Source organism: Pomacea canaliculata, linkage group LG8 (genome assembly GCF_003073045.1).
Source record: "Pomacea canaliculata isolate SZHN2017 linkage group LG8, ASM307304v1, whole genome shotgun sequence".
NCBI lineage: Eukaryota > Metazoa > Mollusca > Gastropoda > Architaenioglossa > Ampullariidae > Pomacea > Pomacea canaliculata.
Genome location: NC_037597.1, coordinates 3,285,172 through 3,309,236, shown reverse-complemented (window position 1 = coordinate 3,309,236; position 24,065 = coordinate 3,285,172). Strand labels below are relative to the sequence as shown.

At 40.1% G+C, this 24,065-nt stretch overlaps 3 protein-coding genes and 1 pseudogene across 4 annotated transcripts; 1 reads left to right on the top strand and 3 right to left on the bottom strand.

Annotated features, from left to right (window-relative positions):
- Positions 1-74: 74 nt before the first annotated feature.
- Positions 75-5,538, bottom strand: LOC112570588 (delta(3,5)-Delta(2,4)-dienoyl-CoA isomerase, mitochondrial-like). The gene is made up of 8 exons (XM_025249104.1): positions 5,417-5,538; positions 4,784-4,943; positions 4,043-4,131; positions 3,134-3,258; positions 2,719-2,832; positions 2,199-2,341; positions 723-873; positions 75-500 (listed from the first exon to the last, which is right to left on the bottom strand). Exons 1-8 carry the CDS (start codon positions 5,460-5,462, stop codon positions 405-407), a joined length of 924 nt encoding a protein of 307 aa, XP_025104889.1. The 5' UTR covers positions 5,463-5,538; the 3' UTR covers positions 75-404.
- A 9-nt stretch (positions 5,539-5,547) lies between these two features.
- On the top strand, positions 5,548-7,387 carry LOC112570587 (annotated as a pseudogene).
- Positions 7,388-7,511: 124 nt separating this feature from the next.
- On the bottom strand, positions 7,512-17,278 carry LOC112570585 (glutamate receptor U1-like). Its single transcript, XM_025249103.1, has 14 exons — positions 16,789-17,278; positions 16,221-16,359; positions 15,675-15,841; positions 15,024-15,284; positions 14,482-14,670; positions 14,150-14,341; positions 13,570-13,759; positions 13,384-13,487; positions 13,047-13,140; positions 12,609-12,754; positions 11,791-11,981; positions 11,132-11,349; positions 10,412-10,677; positions 7,512-10,044 (listed from the first exon to the last, which is right to left on the bottom strand). Exons 7-14 carry the CDS (start codon positions 13,648-13,650, stop codon positions 9,588-9,590), a joined length of 1,557 nt encoding a protein of 518 aa, XP_025104888.1. The 5' UTR covers positions 13,651-13,759; positions 14,150-14,341; positions 14,482-14,670; positions 15,024-15,284; positions 15,675-15,841; positions 16,221-16,359; positions 16,789-17,278; the 3' UTR covers positions 7,512-9,587.
- A 1,212-nt stretch (positions 17,279-18,490) lies between these two features.
- On the bottom strand, positions 18,491-24,000 carry LOC112571268. Of its 2 annotated transcripts, XM_025250149.1 has the most exons (4): positions 23,777-24,000; positions 22,951-23,270; positions 20,063-20,202; positions 18,491-19,544 (listed from the first exon to the last, which is right to left on the bottom strand). In XM_025250149.1, the coding sequence occupies exons 2-4, from the start codon at positions 23,206-23,208 to the stop codon at positions 18,920-18,922; spliced, it is 1,023 nt and encodes a 340-aa protein (XP_025105934.1). In that variant the 5' UTR covers positions 23,209-23,270; positions 23,777-24,000; the 3' UTR covers positions 18,491-18,919. The 2 variants fall into 2 exon arrangements, with proteins under 2 accessions (XP_025105934.1, XP_025105933.1); XM_025250148.1 differs by having other exon boundaries at positions 22,951-23,999.
- Between the last annotated feature and the right edge of the window lie 65 nt (positions 24,001-24,065).

Below are 24,065 nucleotides of genomic sequence, written 5' to 3'. Positions count from 1 at the left end.
TCATAGGAATTCTATGTGTCTGTGCATGTGTGTGTGTATTTCATCAACAGCATAAGCTTTTGACATAATTCCAATAATTTCTCAGACACTTTATTTGGTTTCCCTTTTAATGTACACTTAAGGTGTATAAAATGAAAATTTTTCAAAAACTAAAAAGACTATACAAGAATAGGTAATGATCTTTTATAAATGTCATTCGATTAGACTATTATTTATATACATTCAGCTGCACTCACACACACACACACAAGCACAGATTCAGATGCATATATATATATACAAAATTATCCAAATTCTTTTCTAATGTATCTTTCACTGACGATTGTTTACAGAATACTATATACAATGGTCACTCCTGCATAGTCATTATCTGAAATAGTTTGTGTCTTTTTACAACCATTGTATCACAGTTTAGAGAAAACAGGTTTCTGCTTCTGCATATTAGCCATGATTGCATTCTTCACATCTTCACTTTGTAGCATGGCTTGGTTCCAGGTCAGCTGAAGCAAATTTATGTACAAAACATTAGCAAGACACAAGAACTGCAGACATTACCATTGGAATACTCTACATGAAAAGCTATTATATGTTTCAATCAAAGCTTCAGCCAATTAACAAAATTAATTGGATCATATTTAATTTACACAAAATAGGGTTTTAAAATACAGATGGATATAAATTTAGATAAATTTATTGTTATTAACAGGTGCTGAGAACCTTACCACGTGCTCCAAGCTATCAGCCACAGAGTGGTCACGGGCGTAAACCATGCTGATTTTGGTTCCTTGCACAGCTATAGGACTCTTGGATGCTATGGTAGATGCAAGGTCCAGTGCACCTTCAATTAGCTGTTCTTTGTCTGGAAATATTCGGCTGTTCAGAGAGAAAATAAAGTACAGCTACATAATCTTAACGCATCAACACTTTCCTCAACTTCCCCAGTATGATAAGACTGAAGGACTTGTTTCTTCATCACTCCTCAAGTGTCTTTAAACCAATATTTTGAAAAAGCACATCATCTCTTCCATAATCTTTTCATTATGTAACAGTGTTTACCAGCTTTCCTAGTCTGTGCATCTATTTAATGCATGTTATCCCCCTCTTTATCCACTACCTTTCTTGCTGACTGCAAATTTGTACTTTTAAGCTTAAAGATCATGTAGGAACATTTGACAGGGAAAACAAACTTCAAGCCTTTTTGAGATATGCAAATAGTGTTACTAATGCAGGCATTTATGCACATGAAAAAAAGTTGCCTTAAATTCCAAAGTACTTTAACAACTGTGATGTCAAACAATAATTAAGTTCCTAGGTATGTAACTTGTGCAGAGACTGTATTTCTGCTTTTTGAATACCGCAGTTCCCTCTTTAGTACCGTTAATGCTTTCTGAGTAGATGATTTTCAAAATGCAGGTGATTTGCAACCGACATAAGGGATATATATTACAGAAGATTTGCACGTACTTGTAAAACTTTTAAAACAATTTCCTTCCAAGTAAGAATAGTTAAATTTTGCAAGCTTTTTTAAGTACTAGTACTAAGTCTTTTCTTCACAGTGGCTGTTGATTCATTCTCATATCAAGTAAGCACTTGCAACATATTGTTTTGAGGATGTAGTTGTTGAGTCAGTTTGAAGCACTTGCATCTTTTGTTGGATGCTTGTGTGGTCATTAGAAAATTTAACTTGGTTGGTGGATAAAGTAAGCACTAAAATACAAGACTTGACAGTGAGAGGACAAAGGTAGACTGACAATTACAATCATATTCAAATCCGCCTAGTCTGAACAAGTCAATTGCGAGTTAATTGTAACTTACAAAAGTCCAGCTACTGGTGAGAAATAAATGCTAAGGTTCTACTCAAAATGGCATTTCTGCATGTCAGGATTGAGTGAATGTGAACAATTTACCCCTTGCATTTAAAATTCACATGAACACTTGTAGAGATGCATAAATGTGTATGTGGTTGTCCCCACTTCCTTCTTGACTCAACAAAACCCAAAACACATGTAATCATATACCCACATTTATGTTTCTAAACCAAAGGAAGAAAAAAAGAAAGATAAATACTGAACTTAAATGCAAGTTCTCAAATACTCCAGTGCCCATACTGTTCATATTACATCTTGAAGAAACGTAAGTGAAAAACTTACTTAAAATGACTCCATAAGCAAGCAGAAATATTAAACATATCTAAATACCTTACAAAACCCATTTCTTTAGCCTCATCAGCAAAGAAATTTCTGGCAGTAAGGGCAAGTTCTCTGGCAAGACTATCATTGCCTATCACTTTAGGGAATCTTTGAAGTGTTCCAACATCTGCAGCAAGCCCAAGATCAACTTCCTGCAGAAAGCAGAATTTTTAAATAATCATAAATATAAAATCGCAGTCAACAGTAATATATGGCAGGATCTTTTAAATGAATCTGAATGCTGAAAAAGTAGTTATTTTGACATAATTTGGCTGGCTGTGACTGTAACCAATAGAGTGATATCAATGAAATATTCAGGGAGTTTTACCTTAACTTATTCCAACTTGTGTAACATTACAACTGGTGACGAGGATGGCATAGCTTATTCTGACGTGCAAAATTATGATGGTTATCTGCTTTTGTTGTCGTCATTTTCTTTGAAAGCAATGCTCCATGTATCAATTCCTGCGTAATTCCATCAGCATATTCTCAAAAACAAAAACCTAACAACACAACAAGACTAGCTTACCTTTATTGTGAACCAAGCATCGCTAGAGCAGTAACGGATATCACAGGCAGAAATCATGTCAATGCCAGCTCCTAAACATGCACTGTGCACTGCTGCTATAACTGGTTTGGGGCACTGGAACCAAATGGTGCATTTTAGGATCTTTTAATAATTGTTTTGCTTGCATGCTTGCAAAATAAATCTTTTAAATTCAGTTTGGTTTTAAACCATAATATACCTTCCAAACTATAGCATGATCTCCAGTAATCATACTGCCAATAGAAAAGATACATTTTTGCAAGAGTGTCAATGGACATGCATATATCTGACCCCCTATTTGAGCAAGATCAAGTGGTTTTAATGTAAATAAGAGTGTAAAGCATATCTGCACATGCATGCCATTAACTCACAAAAACAGCCACAGAAGCAAACTTACTTTTTCAATGACAGTGAAAGATTCCTGGAATAAGGCAATATTTCGTCTAAGTGAAAAGGCTTTACGGCCTACATCTGCATCAGACATGGTCGTCTCCTGAAGTATGGCATCTGTCAAGTCAAGACCTTTAAAAACAGAAAATTGGAAACATTCATCACAGATATAGTTCAAGTAGAAATACTGAAAACAGATGGAAGAATATTTCTTTCAGCTTTTACTGATGGCGTTTCAAGAATATAAGATGATGCATAAATACACTCATACATGTGTATATATATATGTGGGAGAATTCACAGGGACTGGCATATTTATGTGTGTATATATATATATACACCACTGTGTAATTTCCTCATTGTTGCTTAGTTTTAGTTAATTTTAAATTTCTCTTCTTTGTAAAACACAGAAATCCTGCTGGCTTTGGTTGAGGTACTGTTTCTTGTTATTGTCGCAAACAACACCTTGCCAGTGGACCCAGTTTTGGGCAGCCCCCCTCAGTTGGGCCCATGTGGTTCCAATGCCCTTTGCTCTCTGCTGTTCTTTTCCAAGTCTGTTTTGGTCTCCCAGCACTCCTCTTTCCTGAGGGTTCCAGTCAAGTGCCTGGCTGGCAATGGTTTCAGCTGGTTTGTGCAGGATGTGTTCTATCCAGCCCCATTTGCGCTTTGTGATGTCCTGGCTAGTGGCATTCTGGTTGGTTCTTTTCCACAGGCTGCCATTGGAGATCTTTTCAGGCCATTTTATTCCCAGAATATGGCATAGGCATCGGTTGGTAAGTTACTGAACTCGGTATTAATTATTCTTCTTTTTATTATTATATGACATAAGTTTTTTTTTGAAAAAGAACAATGCAGATAATATTTGTAACTATTAACCACATCCAAGCCTAATGAAAAACGTAAAAATGTTGAGCACCTGCTGTAAACATTTTGCCAGCACCACTCAGAACTACTGCTCTGCAGTCTGCATCTGTGGCCAGTTGCAAGAAACACGCACGTATTTCACTGAAAAGAAAGAAGGAAAAGGAGCAAGAGGGAATAGCATTAATAAAAAGAAAATGAAAGTGAATGAGGACTGCTGCTTGTTGCACTTAGTGGTGTTAAGGTACTTGCAACCTAAATTAAAAAGAAGTATGGCAATATTTGGTCTATCAGATAGGAAACAAATACTGATATAATACATATTAATGACCAAAGTGGGAATAAACAGGAAAAAAAATGCCATTAGAAGTGATACAATAACACAATCCACATATGTATATATTTTTGTACTGTTAATAAAAAGCACTGAATTGTAAAGTCTAATCCTGCTTCTGCCACCTTTTACCTTCACTGGTATATCATATATTCATTTGTGCTGGACAGGTAGGGAGAGTTTTCCAATTAAACTGAGCAGGCCTTGAACCAGTGAAATTTTGTTTGAAGTCAAATGAACTATTATATAACTATCATGCTATGGAGCCTCTCAACTATTTTTCACACCTCTAGCTGCGTTTGTGGCAAAACAGATTTTCTCCCGCATCACTCCAAGATATGGATCATATACCATGCTTTTGTTGCCACCCTTTATGGAATAGATGGTAGGATGAGTTGTGACAGTACTTTCATATTTATTTATGCATCTTCAGTATGCTCATATAACATCAAATATACAAACCTCCAAAGGTCTGAATTCATTGCATTTCGCTTTTCTGGTCTGTTCAGCTCAACATTTACAACATACTCTCGTGGTCTTGTCACTTTCAGAGTCTTGAAATCCCAGGTTTCTGAGCTGCTGTTTCGCTTCATTATAGCTGCATTAATAGACCTCAAATAATCTGAAAATAAATACCCCTTATAGCATCCTCCATCACTAAATTATCTGAAAATCAAAGACATGTATTAAAAAGTTACGTAAAATATGTGTGCTCATTTTATCACGCAATGACTAAGTGAAAATGGTGAATAGCGAAATATTTCTAAATAATGAAAACGATCTTAACCATTTCTGATACTGCGGTGTCTCACCATGAATGTTTTTGCACGAACATGAAAACAAATGTATATTTGTTGACTAATTGCTCAAACTTTTTTCATAACAGAAATGTGTTACTCCATCAAAGTAAGACAAGATAATTTTATTCAAAACTGAATTAAATTTTTATTGGTTATATGAGTTATCTCTATTAAGCTTTCGAAATAATTGAATGCTGTGACGAAAAAAAAACTTGTATAAAAGCAGTTATACAGTACATGTGAGAAATGGAAACACTTTTTATAGAAAGTATTACATAAAACATCTGTTACATACTATGTTGGATTCCTCTCGAAAGGCACAAGCCAACAGAAAACATCATCGTCTGCCTACCCTGGCAATAATGCAGAACTTGAACTTTGACTCATGTAAACAGACTAGAGTTGTTTCCCCTCGGTTCACTCTCCTGACGTTCGTGACGACGTCCATGGATGAGAAGCAGAATAATATACTAGATTGTACATGCAGTGTCGTCTCTGAATGTGCAGAAGAGCCGGTTGTTTAAGAGGCTGTATTTGACGGAGTCTTCCTTCCTCGTCAGATTTCAATTCATTGGTGTAACAATTTATACGTGTACTTTTACTGGAAGCTTATCCACAAACAGCTTTACAGTCATTTATAGTATTGTCTCTATGGCTTGGTGGAAAATATGTTTGATTGGTGGTGGATACGTTCTGTTGGTGATTGTTCGGCGTTTACTGAGAAAGAAACGACTTTGTAAATGCAAAGAAACAATGGAAGGCAAAACTATTATTATCACAGGAGCGAATTGCGGTATAGGGGAGGCAACGGCGTTGGAACTTGCTCGGCGTAAAGCTCGCGTCATTCTTGCCTGCCGGGACACCGTGTCAGGTGAAAATGCCGCAAAAAACATCTGGAGGCAGACGAAAAATGGGGAACTAGCAGTTAGATATCTCGATCTTTCCAGTCTGACGTCTGTGCGTGAGTTTGCCCAAAGGATACATGCAGAAGAAAAACAACTAGATGTTCTAATAAACAATGCAGGTGTGTACCAGTGCCCTACTCCAAAACAGAAGATGGCTTTGAAACTCAGATGGGTATCAATCATTTTGGACATTTTCTCTTAACCAACCTTCTGCTTGATCTCCTGAAGAAAAGTGAGCAAAGCCGAATTATTGTTGTATCCTCTGCCCTTCACAAAGGCGGTCACATCAACTTTGATGACATTAACAGTGAGAAAGGCTATGACAAGAAGAAAGCATACAGAAATAGTAAGCTGGCAAACGCTCTTTTCTCTAGGGAGCTTAGCCAACGTTTAGAAGGATCGGGTGTCAGTGTATATTGTGTCCATCCAGGCATGGTGGCCACAAATCTTGGTCGACATGTGATGAATCCTCTTCTGAGACGCTTGCTGACACCTCTTTTGATCTTGTTGGGTATTAAGACGGCAGAGGAAGGCTGCCAGACCATCATCTATTGTGCTTTGGCACCAGAACTTAAGGGGATCTCTGGTGGGTATTTTGGCTCGTGTCGGCAGGAACCATGGACTGAAGCAGCCAGTGATCTTGGTGCAGCAAAAAAGCTTTGGGAGCTGAGTGAGAAGCTGACTGGACTGACGGTTCCAGGAGATTGCTGAATCCATTCATATGAATCACTTTCTGCTTGGTTCCAGCACATTATTTTATCATCTTCAAGTTCTAGTTGTTCCATGCCCACATGTCAACAACAAGAGATTTGATGGAGGGCTAGGTGCTGTTATTCCCACAGTATACTTGTTGTAGTAGTCTGTGTTAACAATATGATACTTTTAAGTGTGCCATGTTTTAGAAGTTGTGTAGGATGGGAAAAGATAATGTGATAAGAATTTTTTATGTACTAAGTTAAATGTAAATATTATTCAGGAGCTATAAATTTGCTATTATTAGACATTTAAAGCAATTTGAGAGCCATGTGCATGTATGTGCTGTTGCTCAGATCTGCTCTCTAGAGCTATTATAGCCACTTTTTAGTTTGATTGAAACTGATGTAGGGTAGATGCTGCTGTGTTGTGATATAGCCTTTAACAGTATGAGTAGTCTTGGAATATTTTGTGTACTGTTGAAGTAAACATTTTAGTAAGCTGTTTAATTTACTGTATGTATTTCTTAAATCTATTTTAAACAAAATTAAATCTTTCACTGAAACCTTTGTGTGAAAGATTTAATCTTGCAATAATATAAACATTTTTCTGTTCCATTCGGCTTGTGGAACCTGTGGATTTAACATAATATACAATGCTGTGTTGTCTAATGTGCCTCACTCATTGTTATTGCATTATGTTGAGTGTTGTTCACTCTAATTATCTGGGCTGTAACGTTGGTCACGAGCACATATATAAGTGATATATGGCATTCCACAAGCTCTCTCTTGCTCTCTCTATAAGCTCTTTTTAAAAAAAACTTAAGAATGGGAGACAACTTATGGAATGCAGAATTTAAACAAAAACTGGTAGATTGTTACAAGCAAGAATGGACTGAGAGGCTAGTAGCAACTTCTTTTATCCTTATCGTTGTTTTAAAAGCAGTCTTTCCCAGTCTTCCTATTTGCAGAATTTAAATCATATAGGAATGAGAAATACCCTAGTCAGATTCAGACAAGGTCTTACTAACATAAAGTACCATCAATTAAGGTATATAACGGACTCAAGCACTCAAAACAGTCCCTTATGTAAAAATATTGAAGAATCTGAATCACATTTTTTTATTGTGTTATCCACAATATGCTAGATCTTAAATTGCCCCGGGGATCAATAAAGTTGTATTATAGATTATGGGAAATATTCATCCCTCCAAAGTTAGGGCTATCCATCTCTTTCCCATTTTTCAATACTCATATCAAATAACCACCATAGTATTACAGGTTGTCTAGCAAGTTGTATATACAGTGCAATAAGTTTGAGAAACTCCATCAGCTAACTGTAAAATTCTGTTTTATAGCAAGATTAATATGTTTAACTAGTCCTAATTCATTGTCAGGCCTACCACACTGAGCATGTAGTAAGGATTTCAGTTTACATATATATATATCTGACCATATACCCATATACTTGCATGCGTGCTGATGCATAGTACACTCACATGCAATTTATGGATATAAACATGTTGGCATTGCTGTTTGGTAAGCATTGCTTAAAACAATGCAATGTTGTGTAAGCACTGCATACAACAATGCAACATTGTGTAAACATTGCTTACAACCGCACAATGTTATTATGTAAGCTGAATAATATTTGAAGTTCGTTGTTAACATCATTCTCTTTCTCCTCCTCATCCTTCTTTTACTCTTCTCTTCCCTAGTCTTTCAGACACAAATCTCTATCTCAGATTCAAGAAGATTCAATTGGTGCTGCCGAAAATAATCCGCTGAACTCCTCCAACCATTAATTATAGTACATGCAACTTTGATAGTTATGGGAAAAATGAAATTTAAATGAGGAATGAAGTCTGTTGTAACCAAATGTTTACCAAATCATAATTTCTAGTGTTAGAAATAAATGTTGACAATGCTTTAAGAGCTGAAAATCAAAATTCTGATAGAAAACTAAATTAAAATAACATTGTTAAGATATCATTGCCTTCATATTGCAACACATAATTCCTAGATAATTTTATGGTTAATACTAAAGTGCCTTACTTTTGTTAGCCACACGAGCAGAAAACTGAGGTGTTGCATTTCAAATTGATCGTTCCCTAAACAAAGCAAAAAGCAAACAAACTCCCCAAACTTTGACTTCTTGTCACAGGTATGCATGCGGAGCATGTTTGAAAAGTAACAGGACTGGTATCAAACAACAAAACATTATTTTAATTTTAAAAACACAAGTCCCATTACTTTTCAGACACCTTCTATTACCCCCTCCTCTCCTCCGGTCAAATGATGTACAAGTGGTTAAAACAGTCAAAAAAAAAAAAAAACTTATGTGAAAAAGTAGTGAAAATGCTCACTGAAGAGGTGCGCTTGAGTATACTGCTAGAAAAACCCTAGTATTACTTATAGATACCCTTCCACGCGCTCATTCCCGCCAAAGAAACTTATATTCTCTCAGTGACAAACAAACAAAAAAAACAAAACACCTGAATCTACAGGCCGCTATGATGGGCGTGAGAACGTTTCTAAATGGCAACACATCGCGGAAAAAAACGTTCCATATTACACGCGAAATATTGACATCCGTCTCACGAAAAAGATAACGCTATTGCTTACTGATTGTGTGTGTGTGTGAACGCTGTAAGTCTTAGAGTCATTCTGAATTTACGCTGTAGTAATAGTCTGTGAAAATGTGGTCATCCCTCTCTTTATAACGCGACCTCGTGTGACATCTACTTCTTCAGACTCTTCATCTCTACCGGATCCTTGACGAGCGCCCTGTCGTTTCAGTCCAAGATTCTCCGCGGTGTAGTAGAACCTTTCGTAACCCCAGGCGTCGCACCTCTCGTCCTCAGGCAGTCTACCATTTTCGCGTGATGCCACTACCCCGGGAGTGGCTTCTTCGTCCCCAAAGTCTCCTACGGAGGTTAGCTGTTGAGGCGACTGGAGCTGACCAAGGGCGGACTGCGTCATCTGACCTCCAGGGAAAGTCACTTGAGCTTTTGAGGTCGGCGTCCTCGGTCACGCTGGCGTCCTCGTTGTCGCTAACGTGGCGTCGTTGGAAGCCGTCAACAAAAGCATTGGCCGCCTTCGTGACCCACTCACGCAGGCGCGGATTCTTGAAGACCAGCCACTCGGTTGCTAAGGCAATGAGCGCCAGGACCATGCCCACTATGCTGACGTATAACACGGACTGCACGTCCGCCACCGCGATGTGGGGGTTGTCGGACACGACGTCCTTGACACAAATGTTGCTGTCAGCCATGCTGTTCTCCATCCATTTGGAGGCCAAGTTCGCCTCCCAGATTTTCAATATGCTGGAAATATATCGAGCATTATACAACGCCGCTTCTATGTCATGGAGAAGGTCTACCTGCACTATCAAACGTTACGCAAGCATAAACTTATACTCATATTTACCTGCAAGAATGCACACAAACGTTCGCATTTGGAAACAGACAATTTATGAATCTTTCATGTTGTCTAGCACACACATAATACGAGTCACCATTGATCTACTATGGGTTGCATGAGCATCCATGCTTTGCTTTCGTACATAAAAGTCGGAGAATACACTTTTTTACTACGTAAAATAACATACGAACGCCTGCACGCACTCACAGGTACAGAAAACAATGCAAACTCGTTCGTCACACACACACACACACACGAACACAGACTTACAAGTCATTAAGCAGCTCTGTGTAGTCTGAGCCTTTCGGTAAATACACGCCGTAGGGAAAGGAGACATCCGTGTCAACCACTGAAGATAAATCGCAGTTGTCCCTTGTCCAAGCCTCTGCCATGGAGGATTCCACCAGCAAGGCAAAGTTACCCCCTCTCACCTTGCGTTGCTGCTCGCTTATATTCAGACTGATGACCCCAGGGTCAGAACGAGCGAAGACAAGAAGGTGCTCACCGAGAGCTCTGTACACTGGGTTTTTGCTCTCCTGAAAACAGTTTACGTGTCGCACATAAGTTGCTATGCAGGTTTGTAATCTTCCTCCAAGCTGATGAAAAGTTGTAAGTCAAGGAACAATAACGAAGGTGTATTTTACAAAAAGATAAAGAAAGTGAAGAACTAAGACAATATTGTTTACAATGTACATTATCTGAACTCATGGTAACCCCAGGCAGCAGACCAAGTTCAGATCTATCAAGACAATGATATGATGCTTCAACACTGAATGAGTTAAAGTAGGAGCGTTTGATGTAATTTTACTTCACCAGTAAAGACCAAGGCTAGTTGCACAACGCATTTTTAATTTTAAACACTTTTAGGCCTTAAATTTAGAAAGTTGCTTCTTTAGAACAGTTTTAACTTTTAGAAATATGTTGTGCAATTCGCACCAGAAGTGTTACGGGGAAGGATGGGTAATATAAGAAGAATTAAGCTCTATTCACAGTGAGCAAGGTGTAAACTGCAGCATTTCCGAATGTCCCCCATTTATAAACGTCCTGGTTTAGGAGCTCGCCCAGGGTCTGGAAGGGCATCTGCTCAAGCTCAACTGTGAGGAATGCGATGAGGTTACCACTGTAGGTGGCGCCGATAACAATCGAGAACAAGATCCAAGCCGCCTGCAGAATGCGTCCAGAACATGATTCGGGAAGAGTGGAACCTCCTAGAAAGAGAGAGAAAGAAAGAAAAAAAAAGACACTTTATTGGTAAGTGCTGCCGTAGCTTATTTCCTCAGTGTTGCTTGTGTTCGACATACGTGGTCCACTGTGAAAGTGGCAGGATCCTTAAAAACCAAACTGAAATTCAAGCATTCCTGTTGACGTGAGACTGGTCGTTTGAAAAGGGTTTTAGAAAGGTGTTTAAAGAAATTACTGTTTTGCATGACATAAACTTAAATACAAACAGATAAATAAGCGAATAAAAGATTTTAAGAGCCTTTCAACAAAAAGATGCATGTAATAAACAATAATAATAAATTATTATTGTATGGAGTGAGGGGAGACAAGTAATGACAGGAGTGAGGGGAGACAAGTAGTGACAGGAATGAGGGGAGACAAGCAATGAGTGAGGGGAGATGGTGGGGCAGTCTGAGTGTGAATCTCACCTTGAGATAACAGCACTCCAAACATGTGCCAGAAGCCGTCGTCAGGCGAAGGACCTGGAAATATTCTATGTTGATGCTTGTTTCCCTTGCTGGCATAGACAGTGGGGTCGTACCACGCTAGCATGTGCATTAAAAACGTTTCCACTATTAGCGCCACCCCTAGGCACAAGAAAACCTCGCCACGAAAAGGTCTGGAGGAAACGAACATGTACTATTTTTTAAAACGACACAGCAGTTATCGTCTCTCGAACAGGGGCTAGTTCCACAACATGTTTCTCAAGCTTAAAGCTTTTACGAAAAACAAACTTACAAACTTTTTTTCAAATTCGCTCCTGCGCCATTTAGATACATTATCACAAGAGCATACGAAACTGAGGGGAACAAAAACCTGGGTTAAACAGTTTCTTATGTGAAACAATTTTAGTTTGAAAAAGTTTTAAAAATGTGTTTCTGATTATTTAAATATATAAGGCGTAACTATATTTAAAATTAGAAGTATGTTGGGCAACTGGCCCCAGATCTTTAGGTGACCTCCCCTCTTCCGTGGCTAACTCTTTAAAAAAAAAAAGTCACTACAAAATGTCTTTTATGAAGTTTTCCCTCATGAACTTCAAATTTCAAATCTTTCAAAATTAGGTGGTACCAGTACACAAACTAGCAAGTACACATTTGGAGAGGGCAAACGATACACTGGTTATTTTACTTTTTGTCTTGCCACATTCTTTGTTCAGTTTCACAGCCTCAAGGTAAATAAACATATACATCCTAAATTAATACGTTAGAATCTATTGACAGAGTCTCGTGACAGTGTACCTCACCTCATGTAAATGCGCCACTTATCAAGCAGAGGGTCGCGTTTCTTGAAGACTGCCGCGAGGTTGTTATGATAGTACGGCACGGTGGTTTCCATGACCAGGCTCTTATCAGGTGTGAAAGAGAGAGGTGCCACCACCAGATCCACTTCCTACATGCCACCATGGTCATCAGTACACATAAGTCTTGGGGATGGGTGAGTAAAAGACTAATCAAAAGGCATGTATTTCTTATCCGTAAAATTCCAATGATTTTCATACCATGACCCGTTGGAAAGCTTTCTCTCATGGCTCACTGAGCAGAAGAAAACCCTAGCGGAAGAGTGTTTAAAGGTTACTGATTCTAGATATTGAAAAACTGTCTGATATTGTCCTGCCAGCACTGCATATTGTTTGAAAAGGTTCTTATTCTAAGAATTCGTCTGTATCTATGACGAGTAATACCCTTTTGTGGAGAAGTCCAACCAGACCATTCCACGTTCTGTTGTCATCTTCAATTCCCCATCCCTCATGCAATACTGGCAACTTCAGTTCGTATCTGCAATGGTAGATGATGGAGAAAAAAAAACTTTTTTCAATCATGTATGGAGCCCAGGACAAACTCTAGAACCTTCAGTTGAAGAGAACCCGTTCTCAAATTGAGACATTTATCAATCATTGCTTGCATTTTTTGTGTTCTTGCTTGTGAAGGGACACACACACACACACATACACACACCTTTGTTTCTCTCTACCCTCCCACTTTATTATTTTTTACCCCCCCAGGTGAGATTTGACTTACGTAAAATTGAGGGACGACGCCAGCTCTCGAAGGAGATCAATGCAAAGTCCGGAAAATTCGCTTTCGTCGGCGTCCGCACTTGGACTGCTGACGAAGGGAGGCATCTGCAAAGCAAAGTAAAAACTATGGTTATTTTGTTCTAGTAATGATCTGATGTTTGAGATATCAAACTGCTTTATATCGTACCCTTTTCGTGCCGACTTTCAGTGTTCGTTGGTTGAAGAAGAACTTCACGTTGAGGAAAAGGAGTGTTGGCGAGGACGTCATCGCGCGCCCTGAGTTCGGTGAGTGGCTGAAGCCGTCTGCGCCGGGTGCTGTTAATGATCTTGTACATCAAGGACTCAATGTTGTACATAGTACACTGCATTGGCTGCAACTTGATATAATCAATATATATAGTTTTTTAAAATTTGTTGCGAACGGGAAAAGGAACAGAAGTGTCGGAGGAACAGGGGAAATAGTTAACGAAGATGTGACTAAGACTGAGGATGTCAAGAGTTTGTTTGCCGAGATATATAAAAGAGAGAGCTGGTGCAAAAAAAAAAATAAATAAAAAAATAAAATAAAGTACTCATATAAACCATGGTTGGACAGAATTATATAATTAGTTGTAAAGTAGCTTTTTTAAAAGAAAAATTAAAGTACTAATTAAATCACAGTCTAATGCATATATTATCCTTGAACAATGAGAGCTTGAAGTCTAAGAGTTTAACCACGAACGTGTACAGATTCATGACCACCAGTGCATTCACATGTAGACACGTACATTATCTTGTAACGTGTCAGTAGTGGAGGTTAATTTAACTGCAGTCTCTGATATTACAACAACGTTGTCGAAACCGTGGGCAGCCTCTTGCAGACGATCAAGGAAGGGTGTGGACCTCGGAGTCACTACTATCCATTGTGTCAACATCTCCAGTCCTGACGTTCTTCCCAACTGACTGTCGTAGGCTGCAGCCTGCAAAGCATCCCGACCCACCGGGGTGAAATACATGGAAATGGAACAGCTGCAAGTTCATGCATTCACAATTAACGCAAAACCTCGAAAAAGAAACAAAACCATTCACACTAATGAAATATAAAGAGTATTTTTCTGACCTGTATAAAAAGCTTTTCCACAGCCGTGATGTTTGCAAGAAGAACGATGTTCTTTATTTGCAGACGACCAAAAATGTCTGTTATCATGAGAAAGAAATCAGAAACTTCCGCTCAGGTCTGTGAGGTCATAAGTGGCGAAATGCAGGTTCCTCTCGGACAAGAAATCTATTAGTCTGTTCACTGTTTCCACTGCAAACATATGGACAAAAGAAAGTATTTTTGTCACACGAGAGACAGACACATGCGAAAATAATCATAAATTATCATGCTATTAAATAAACACAATACAAATATCTTTTTTCAGTTTATGTAAATTATATGTCACATGTAATATATAGTGTTATTTCATAAATACTTTGCTGACATCTGCCGTATAGGACATTTTTGAAAATGCGAAGGCAAGAGTTATTTTCACTTGTACCACATTTAATGAGATAATTGGAAAAAACTGGATAACAGACAACAAAAGAATGTATAAAACAGTTAGCCAACATTGTATCTGCGCTTTTTTCATTATAGGTTGACATGTAAAACCTACTCACTGTTGCTGATGTCATATACTATGACACAATCGTGCCAGGTGGCAGCATCTATTACTTGCTGTATCTGGGCAGCCATGGCGTGACTGTCAGTGATGGAGTCGTCATCTGTCCACCAGTTTCTCTCTTGCAGATCAGAGAAGTGCCTGCATATGGTGGCAGCTGAGAGCGGACATGACCCATTGGACGCAGACGACGACCTCAGGTCTTCTACAGCTGACTCGCACTCTTCTTGCAGGCAGTCTGTCACCTCTGACCCCAAGACTGCACTCACAGAAGCCAACACAACAGGCTATTGTTATTCAGCCCCAGGTTAGGATGCTTAACTAAACTTTTGTATCTTTTTTTTCCACATATAGCAGTGCTCGTAAAAAGGAAGGGATATTTCTGAGTTGAGGTGTACTAAAATTTATAGGGTGTGGGAACTGTAAATGAACGCTTCCACAATCGAATGTTTTTGGTATTCAATTTCTAGTCTTCAAAAAGAAAAAAAAAAAAACAAAAAACTATCATCCAATCTAAGACTATTATCTTTATATAAGTACTCATCCTGTGTCTCTGCTGTGTTTGTTTCACGATTTGGTCTTGAACTATTAAAAAAAATCTTTAGTGATGTTTTCTAGACAAATAGCCCTCGTAGCCACTGTCCCTTACTTATTTTTAGAGTCTGCAGCTCCTCGCAGCAATGTTGGTATCTGCTCATTTCAGCTGCCATTGTGGTCAGCTGTTGCTCGACCATCACGATGAAAGCGATGGAAAGAAACCAGCTGCACATCTGGGCTGTGATAAAAGACACTTGTCGATACCCGTGTACGTTTGTCCTGGACAGATTGATTGAGATGTTTATTGTGAGTCAGCACATAGCCGCACCCAGACTTTAAACAGTCTAATTGAGTTTACAGTCTTTGCATTCCATTCACGTTTTCTTGCCCCCTTCTTTAATTCTTTCTTTCAGGGCTTATACTCTCTCCTGCATGTAAATTTGTGTGTAGTGGTGCTTTTGATGCCTACCCTCAATCTGTGTGCTCGTGCATTTTTGTAAATGTATGTATGCAAACCACATTTAAGTTCGAACTTTATGTTAAAGGATCCATTTCTGTTCTCTCGTGTCTTAAAACTACCTATGATTAAACCAGGCGTATATACAATTCTGCCATTAAGATGTCCAGTTCTGCTTACTTACCTGTAAACATACCTTACCTGTTCAGTATTTCCTTTTCCTCTTCTCCGCCATTGCGACAGCCCAGCCTGGTTATCTGGAAGATTATTCAGCTTCTCTGAAGCACTTTTACCACCTCTCCCTCGCTGAGCTTGCAAATCTGACAGCAATACTGGATTTCTGCCATAAAAAACACCATGCTATGATCAGTCATTGTCTGTGACCACCTAACACTGGTCTCTGTAATTCCAGGGAAGATGGCTGATTTGTCACTTGGCACTTGTCGGTCTCTGTGGCAACAGAATATGTTTAAACATGCAAGCTTTCGACGACACACAGATCGAAATCCTTTGTCGGAGGAGGAAGGTAGCCTCCGTGCCACGACGTACTTGTCACAAATGGAAAAAAAAGAGGAAAAATGAAGATTACGTCGTTACTGCCCTCCATTTATTCCTTATTCCTCCTCGCTGGCCATCACGCCTTCCCCTATCCTGGCAACATGGTCTATGTCTTTGGGATAGTCTCACCTTTCCTCTTTGCCAGGTTCCCTCTTTCAAGGAGCTTAAAACACATCTCTTTAAAATACTTTAGTGTTTGTAAACAACTCACCTCAACAGCGTGCTGTACAAATCTCCTACTATTACTGTTAGTCGTATCCGAGGTGTGTACAGGCAACGAGAACGTCAGACAGCAGGGACCGTAACTTCGTCCAGAGAGCTAACGGAAGTTCACACGATCTACCTGGTCGGCCTGTCCGTTGTGTGTCTTCGTGATTGATTGCGACGATAAAGCGACAAGTGGAATGATGAGCGCGCACGGCCACGCGCAGTGTTGACATGAAAGTGTGCAATCCACCCGTTCATGCGACGAGCTCGGGTACTGGTGTTTGCTCAGTTGGCGTTGAGACGTCAGCACGCTTGGGTATTGACGGCATCTCTTGAAACCATTCAGCACGTGCTTGCATGTTCCACCAGCCTTTCAACGAGGATGAAGACAAGTGTTTCTTGTACAGTTCCCGCGTAAGTGCGTGTTGTGTTGGTAAATGACAAAGGATGGAGTCTGAAAAAGCATTGTCTTTGTGTTAATGAGCAAGGGCAAGGCTTGTGTGATCACACGAACTTAAAATTTCGATATCAGCTAGAGAAACAACGCACGTTTATATAAATCTGTAGTCCTAGACTACGTTCCGATAAAACCTTTTATTTTATTTATATAAACTGCATTTAAATAAAATGTTTTTATTTATATCGTTCAATAATGGTAAATAAAGTTTTATATATGTCAGTAGATTGTCATGGTTAGCAATATCAAGCACAGATGTGTGTGTGTGTGTGGACAGACAAATTAAACACTATACATGTAGACAGACAGACGTGTGTGTGTATGCGTGCGTGCGAGTGTAAGTGTTGATATCACGTTGTGTTCAACAGCTATTCACACAAAAAATTACGATGCTCTTTAACTCTTCTCTCCTTTATCTACGAAGCAGCGCTGTGATTGGATGAATGTCATGCATGCTGTGACTGCGTGTATCTCACCATCAGCTCCAATACATTGCTCACTGCGTCTTGTAGGTAAGATGTGCCGTCCAAGAGCAGAACCTCTCACAGTTTTCCAAGTGGAATAAAATTAAAATAAAAAAGGTGACTGATAACCAGCCCCATCGTCTGCACAAAAGATATCATCCAGTAACCCCCAACATGTGATATGCGGTCGTGTGTTGTACAGGAAACGCTTCGTCTGCCGTGGTCTGTATTTTCAAACGGTTAATTTTCATCTACCATGTTTCCCCCAAAGTAACACCGGGTCCCTACATTAACTGTTGCTCCAAGAGAGGTTATATGGGTTATTTTCATGGGATATATTGTATTTTCATGTACGTCTACATTCATTAAAGTACAAAATTTTACATTTATTGTAATGCAGTCATGTCATCTAGAGCATCGTCATAACATGTTATTTTATGTATACATTGATATCATTTCTTAATAATTCAGTACGTCCGTCTGTCAGACCTATCTCAACTAGGATTTGTATCTGGGTAAGACTTACATCATGAGCATCCTTAAAAAATCCATCTAATGTTCGGGTTAGGTCTTATTTTCGGGGAAACACGGTATTATTCAATTTGCCGTGTTATGCAATGCTTGGGACCGTCACGACAAAGATTATATACATATATTTGATAAATTGCGTCCTGTTAAGCCCTCTAAATAAGGAGGGCGTATTATGTACAGAAAAAGTGTGCACGAATATGCTCTCTTGTCTTCAAATACAGCAAATAAGTTTTAGCGATTTAGAAAATCTTTTCTTTCGTTTTCCTTTCATTTATTTCTTTGATTTGCACCTGTTTAGTGTCTTCAAACTAACGTCTACTGAGGGAAAAAGAAGTTTTCATAATTGGCGTCGCCTCGGTAACATTCAAAGGTGTCGAGTGGCGCAAGACCTGATAGTCTGCATGGGGCATTATTAAAATTGTTTAGCCATCTCAAACCCCGTATTGAAAACATTTTTTTTTTTCACAGGAACGATAATCGACTACCAGAGTACACTCCCTTTTGTGCCGACGCTGCCTTACTGCGCATGGCCGGAAGCATGAACCACGAGCCATCTCGTAGAAGGAAATGACCACGACTTTAGTAGGTCTTTCTTTCCACCTCTCATCTGCTAGCACCGGCGAGAGTATGGTGCCGATTCTTTCTTCTGAAAACGGTATTATTAACCTTTCTTGTTGTCTTAGCTAGAGGCCATATTGAGCAGGTTTTTCCTCACAATCTTTATCCGCACTCTTTGACTCATTGGCGCTGGACGATGGGGGGTTTTTCACCAGCGACTTCGCGAGCACCTTCATCCTGGCGACCTTCTCCTCCAGCTTATTCAGCCGTTGCTCTCTGTCAGAACTAGGAGAACTCTGGCCTGCGAAGTCCGAGACGCCCGGCCCCAGGCCCAGAAGCTTCTCCACACGGGTCATCCTCTGATCGAGGTCTCCAGCAACTACAGCCTTCTCTTTGTCTCCAGCAACTACAGCCTTCTCTTTGTCTACAGCAACTACAGCTTTCTCTTTGGCCGGTTCTTCGGTGTCAGAGACGCCAGCTTTACCCTTGTTGGCGTCTGTGTCCTGGCCGCCACTTGTCGTCGGCGGCCTCAGCTTTTCCAGTGTCATTTCCAGCTCGTCCACCTCCCTCTCAAGGGCTGCTAACTGCTGGTCAGAATCGGTCTGGGAGCCAGGATTAAACATGGGGTTGCGGAGCAGGTGCATTAGCACGTTGACTTTTGTCTCGAGCTCACTGAGGCATTGAGTGCACTGGGCACTGCTGCCTGCACGACACATGGTGTCGCAGGGCGCTACTGAGGCTGGGCCATCTCTGCGAAATAAAAAACAGTGGATAAGGATGAGAACCCTGAGGTTTCATTCAAACGCTCAGTTCGTGATGGGGTCGCAAGCGCAGGAGAATAGCGAGTGTTGTAAGAATTTTGAGGAACGTCTTAGATTCTTTGTACGAAGAGTACTAAACATGGCGAAACAAAGGGTGCGAGTGTACGTGCGGAATAACATATCCAAAGAGAGGAGAGCATGTAAACATATCCACAGACAGGAAAGCACTTCACATATACACTACAAATATTCTTATATTCTCTTTTCTCACTCTTTGGTCTACGTTTAGTTTAGTAGTTAAACTTCAAGAAAAATAACAATTTTTAGCAATTTTTATACTCGTCAGAGCTGTTCTTTGAGAAATATCTATAAGAACTCTCAACTCTAAAGAAGACTGGTTTTTGTGTTTGATCCATGCGGATCACAAGTTGGAGGTTAAGGGAATGAAAGGGGAAAGAAGGGTAAACGGAAGAAATAATGGATGGATGGACCACAGACCGATCTCACCTGCAACACCACGTCTGGGAATTGTAATCAGTGCCCAGAACCTTGCACACTTCCTTCTCTGTGTGGATCATTTTAGCGACGACACCCGTCGCGTCACAGACGGCCAGTGCTCTGAGGAGAGCGTGGTACCCTGCCGAGCCCTGCAGTATACGACCGATTCATGTAGAATATCTAAATAATCGTCAGTACAGATAATTTCACCTGTAAGTCATCATCTTTTTTCAAATTCCCTTTTTCCCTTTTGTAATTATTTTCTTGCACTTGATGCGTAAACTAGTTAGTGCGATATGCTACACTGACCGTACCACCCAGTGTCTGATGTCTCAATGCGTAAGAATTTCAACAGTAAACAAGTTCCGTCTCGTAAACATGACATACAGGAGAAACATACCACGACTCAGGGTAAGGGAGAGAAAGCTAATTATGAGAAGACAAAATTCAAAGAGACAAGATGGGGTGGGGAAAAAGCTTAACGTTTTTGTGAGAGTAATAAAGTTAGACGATATTTATAATCTCTGTATTCTGAGGTTACTGTCTCAGAGGGCACCAAACTCATCTACAGTGATTCTACAACGATTTTTCTGTTTTTATTATGTGTGTGTTTTTCTTTTCTTTCTTTTCTTTTTAGAATGCGCTTTGAGCCCACCTTTAATTGTGGTGGGAAAAGCGCTATGCAAATTAGAATTAAAATAACAATAATAATAATTTATTATTATTATTATTATTATTATTATTATTATTATTTTAGTCTTTAATATCCCTACCTCCCACCCCAGTAGATATCAATATATGCGAGATGTAAAAAAAAAAAAAATGCTTCTACAGCATTTTCCTAGAGTACACTGGTCTGCAAATGTTGGTGTCCAGTCACTTAATCCCCAGACACTTCATCCCCAGACACTTCATCCCCGACACTTAATCCCCGACACTTCATCCCCGACACTTAATCCCCAGACACTTAATCCTTATAAATCAAGTGCAACCTATATTAGATTGTTGGATGCAGTTAGAGAGCTAATGCCTAATGCAGCTCCAGAGACTATATATAGTAACAGACTTTGAGAAAGCTGCGATGACCGCTTTTAGTCATGTAGAGTAACGGGCTGTTACTTTCGCTGAAGTCAAGCGGTATTATGCAAAGTCACTGAACTGGGGATGAGAAGTGACGATGAAGACGACGAGTGACGTGGAATGGTCAGATGCCTCCCAGCACTGGCCTATGTACGTGAGGAAGACATTGTTGATTCCTTCGAATTGCTTGCAGAGTCAATGCCACAACATGATCGCATGCCGGAACTTCTATCCTACTTCAACCATACGTATATACTGTATACATTGTTGAAGAACATTAAATTTACTAGCTTATATAAACTTTAACTAATGTTGTAGATGTTCAAATGACGTTGAAGTTAAAAGCATGATTTGAATTTGAATTTCAATTAAATTTTTCGCTGACTTCATAATTTTTTTAGTTAAGGATTTAGTTTAAGGATTAAGTGTCTGGGGATTAAGTGCTTAGGGATTAAAAGTCTAGGGGATGAGGTGTCGGGGATTAAATGTCCGGGATGAAGTGTCTGGGGATTAAGTGACTGGGAACCGCTAATGTTACTGAGATACAAGACTGTAACACAGGTTTATAAATGTACGGATATATACTAGCTGTATACTGCTAGGGATTCTACGTACCAATGAGCATTTAGAAACGAACCACTAGTTTTCTGATAAAACACTCTCGCTAGCCACCACCTCTTCTTTCTCTCTCACACTTACACTCGCACGCACGCACGCATGCACATCTGCACCGATACAGTTAACAAGAGCGGAGGCTAGGGTGGTCGACAGAAGGAGTGGGGGAGATCCAAAACTAGATCGAGAATATGTATATATTTACAGTGGAACCTCAGTTAGCGAACGCCTCGGATAGCGAATATTTCGGTTAACGAACAAAAATTTCGTTAAAAGTTTGTCTCGGATAGCGAACAAAATTTCGGATAACGAACAGCCACGTGAACCACACGTGACCGACCAGCATGTCATCATTCGCGCTCGAGACACAGTTACGATCGGTCGTTACTTATCTATGCGCATCCTTCTTATTTAGTGATTGTTGTGCTTTATTTTAATAAGATAATCCTCAATCATGGCTCCAAAGAAGATCAAGATCAATAGTAGTGAGGTAAGGACAAGGAAGCGGCCAACAAATGAATTGAAAAAGGAAATGATGTCAAAGTATGAAGGTGGCATGCGTCTGTCGGATATGTGATGTCGTATTACCGAAGAGTTTTACAAGAAAGGAAGAAGGAGCAGACACTGGACAAATTTTTTCCTTTAACCTCAAAGCTACAGAAAAGGGAAGTCCCCCCCGATTTTATAATGTCACGTGTGCTCATGGAGGGGGAATCCAAGCAGTAATTCCACCCCTTCCTCCCCACACCTCCATCCAACCACGCCGTCAAAACAGCAAGTTTTCTGATGTTTAAATGCTTTCGTTAATGTTTCTATGTTTATTTAACTCCATTTATACTGCGTTATAACTGTTCTCATTAAAACAAATACCTGTATAGCCTGTAACTTTCAAATATTAACGAGTCAACAGGGGCTGGGAACCAATTAAATCTATTTCCTTTATTTCTTATGGAAAAAAATGTTTCGGATAACGAACAGCTTTTCAGAACGGATTAAGTTCGTTAGCCGAGGTTCCATTGTATATAAATCTCTCAACCTACAAACAGCTAAACTCTTAGAGAAGGTGAAGCTGTGAGGAAGAGGATGGACACCGCCCTCACAAAAATGCTGGACCCTGGTGTAAGTGCATGGATCTATATCTCCCTCCCCAACGATCCCGATCTCATGAGGCTATAACCGTGATGTCGTACTAAGTACAGTACCTGCTTGCGGACAAAGGCCAGAAGAAGACGATTAGCCACTATTCGTCCTTCTGGGTACACGTACTCCAGCTGCTGACAGTGAAAATCTCCCAGCATGCCCTGCGTCAGCAGCTCCCGCACAACGGTGCGCGTCTCCATAGTCTCGACAAGCTCATTCTGATGAATGTCGATGACCTCCCGATGAATGGTGTTCATCCCCGGACTCTTGCCGCGTGCATTGAAGCCGGCAGAGTACGCGGGATACCGCTGGAGCGCCATCACGCGGCAGATGCTTCAGGCTTGCGACGTCCGGGATGTAAGTCAGGGAACCAAACTAAAGTCTGCTGAGCAAGAAACGTTTAAAAGGATTGAAGAACTCTCTATCCTTCGCTGTCATTTAGCACGGCAACAGGAACGACTTCAGATGGATAGATATGGCTGTCCAGATGGATAGATATGGCTGTCCAGGTGGATAGATATGGCTGTCGAGGTGGATAGATATGGCTGTCCAGGTGGATAGATACGGGACGAAGAATGGGCGTGCAAGAATAGACTTTAATTCTGCTGAACGGGAGACGCTTATTTACTTACTGCACTTCACATACATTTGTAGCAAGCAGTAGAGAGTATCCTTGATAATGCAATCATAAATGCAGTAAATGCTCAAAATAAAAATTTCAGGAAATAAATCACTCTTGCCTGGCCATAGTAACACCTAGTTCAAGCCAAAGAGTATGAGTGCTGCGACTGAAGGAAGACTGACAATGATGATGGAGGCACACAAAGAAAGCATAATTCAGGTCACCGCGTGTCAGGATAAGGGCGGTTGAGGACTCCTCCTATGAGCCTGGCTCAGAACAAGTAAAGTCTGCGAGCGGTGCCGCTTTCAGCCCGGGAGGAGGAACCAGCGATGACAAGATGGCTTCTGGCGAAAGAAAGAATCGGAAGTGACGACAGGCAAGAATATAAACAACAAAAAAGACGTCATAAAAAACGTCACATTTTAAGATTAAACTATTTCGTCTGCTCCGTCTACATGCACGTTCGTGCGTGTGTGTGTGTGTGAGGGAGAGAGGGAGAGAGTTGTTCCTAATCACCCCCAGTGGAGCACAGGGCAGAAAATAATAATAATAATA

What these genes read in the sequence shown, in the direction of transcription:
- LOC112570588 (XM_025249104.1), bottom strand. Translation starts at nt 5,462, where the DNA reads ATGATGTTTTCTGTTGGCTTGTGCCTTTCGAGAGGAATCCAACATA. An exon ending in ATGAATTCAGACCTTTGGAG is followed by an intron (nt 4,132 to 4,783) that starts GTTTGTATATTT and finishes CTTTCTTTTCAG; the next exon opens with TGAAATACGTGCGTGTTTCT. An exon ending in CTTTCACTGTCATTGAAAAA is followed by an intron (nt 2,833 to 3,133) that starts GTAAGTTTGCTT and finishes ATTTGGTTCCAG; the next exon opens with TGCCCCAAACCAGTTATAGC.
- LOC112570585 (XM_025249103.1), bottom strand. Translation starts at nt 13,650, where the DNA reads ATGACGTCCTCGCCAACACTCCTTTTCCTCAACGTGAAGTTCTTCTTC. An exon ending in CAGTTTACACCTTGCTCACT is followed by an intron (nt 10,678 to 11,131) that starts GTGAATAGAGCT and finishes AACTGTTTTCAG; the next exon opens with GAGAGCAAAAACCCAGTGTA. An exon ending in ACAGAGCTGCTTAATGACTT is followed by an intron (nt 10,045 to 10,411) that starts GTAAGTCTGTGT and finishes ATATATTTCCAG; the next exon opens with CATATTGAAAATCTGGGAGG.
- LOC112571268 (XM_025250149.1), bottom strand. Translation starts at nt 23,208, where the DNA reads ATGGCGCTCCAGCGGTATCCCGCGTACTCTGCCGGCTTCAATGCACGC. An exon ending in TGGCCTTTGTCCGCAAGCAG is followed by an intron (nt 20,203 to 22,950) that starts GTACTGTACTTA and finishes CGTATACTGCAG; the next exon opens with GGCTCGGCAGGGTACCACGC. An exon ending in TCCCAGACGTGGTGTTGCAG is followed by an intron (nt 19,545 to 20,062) that starts GTGAGATCGGTC and finishes TTTATTTCGCAG; the next exon opens with AGATGGCCCAGCCTCAGTAG.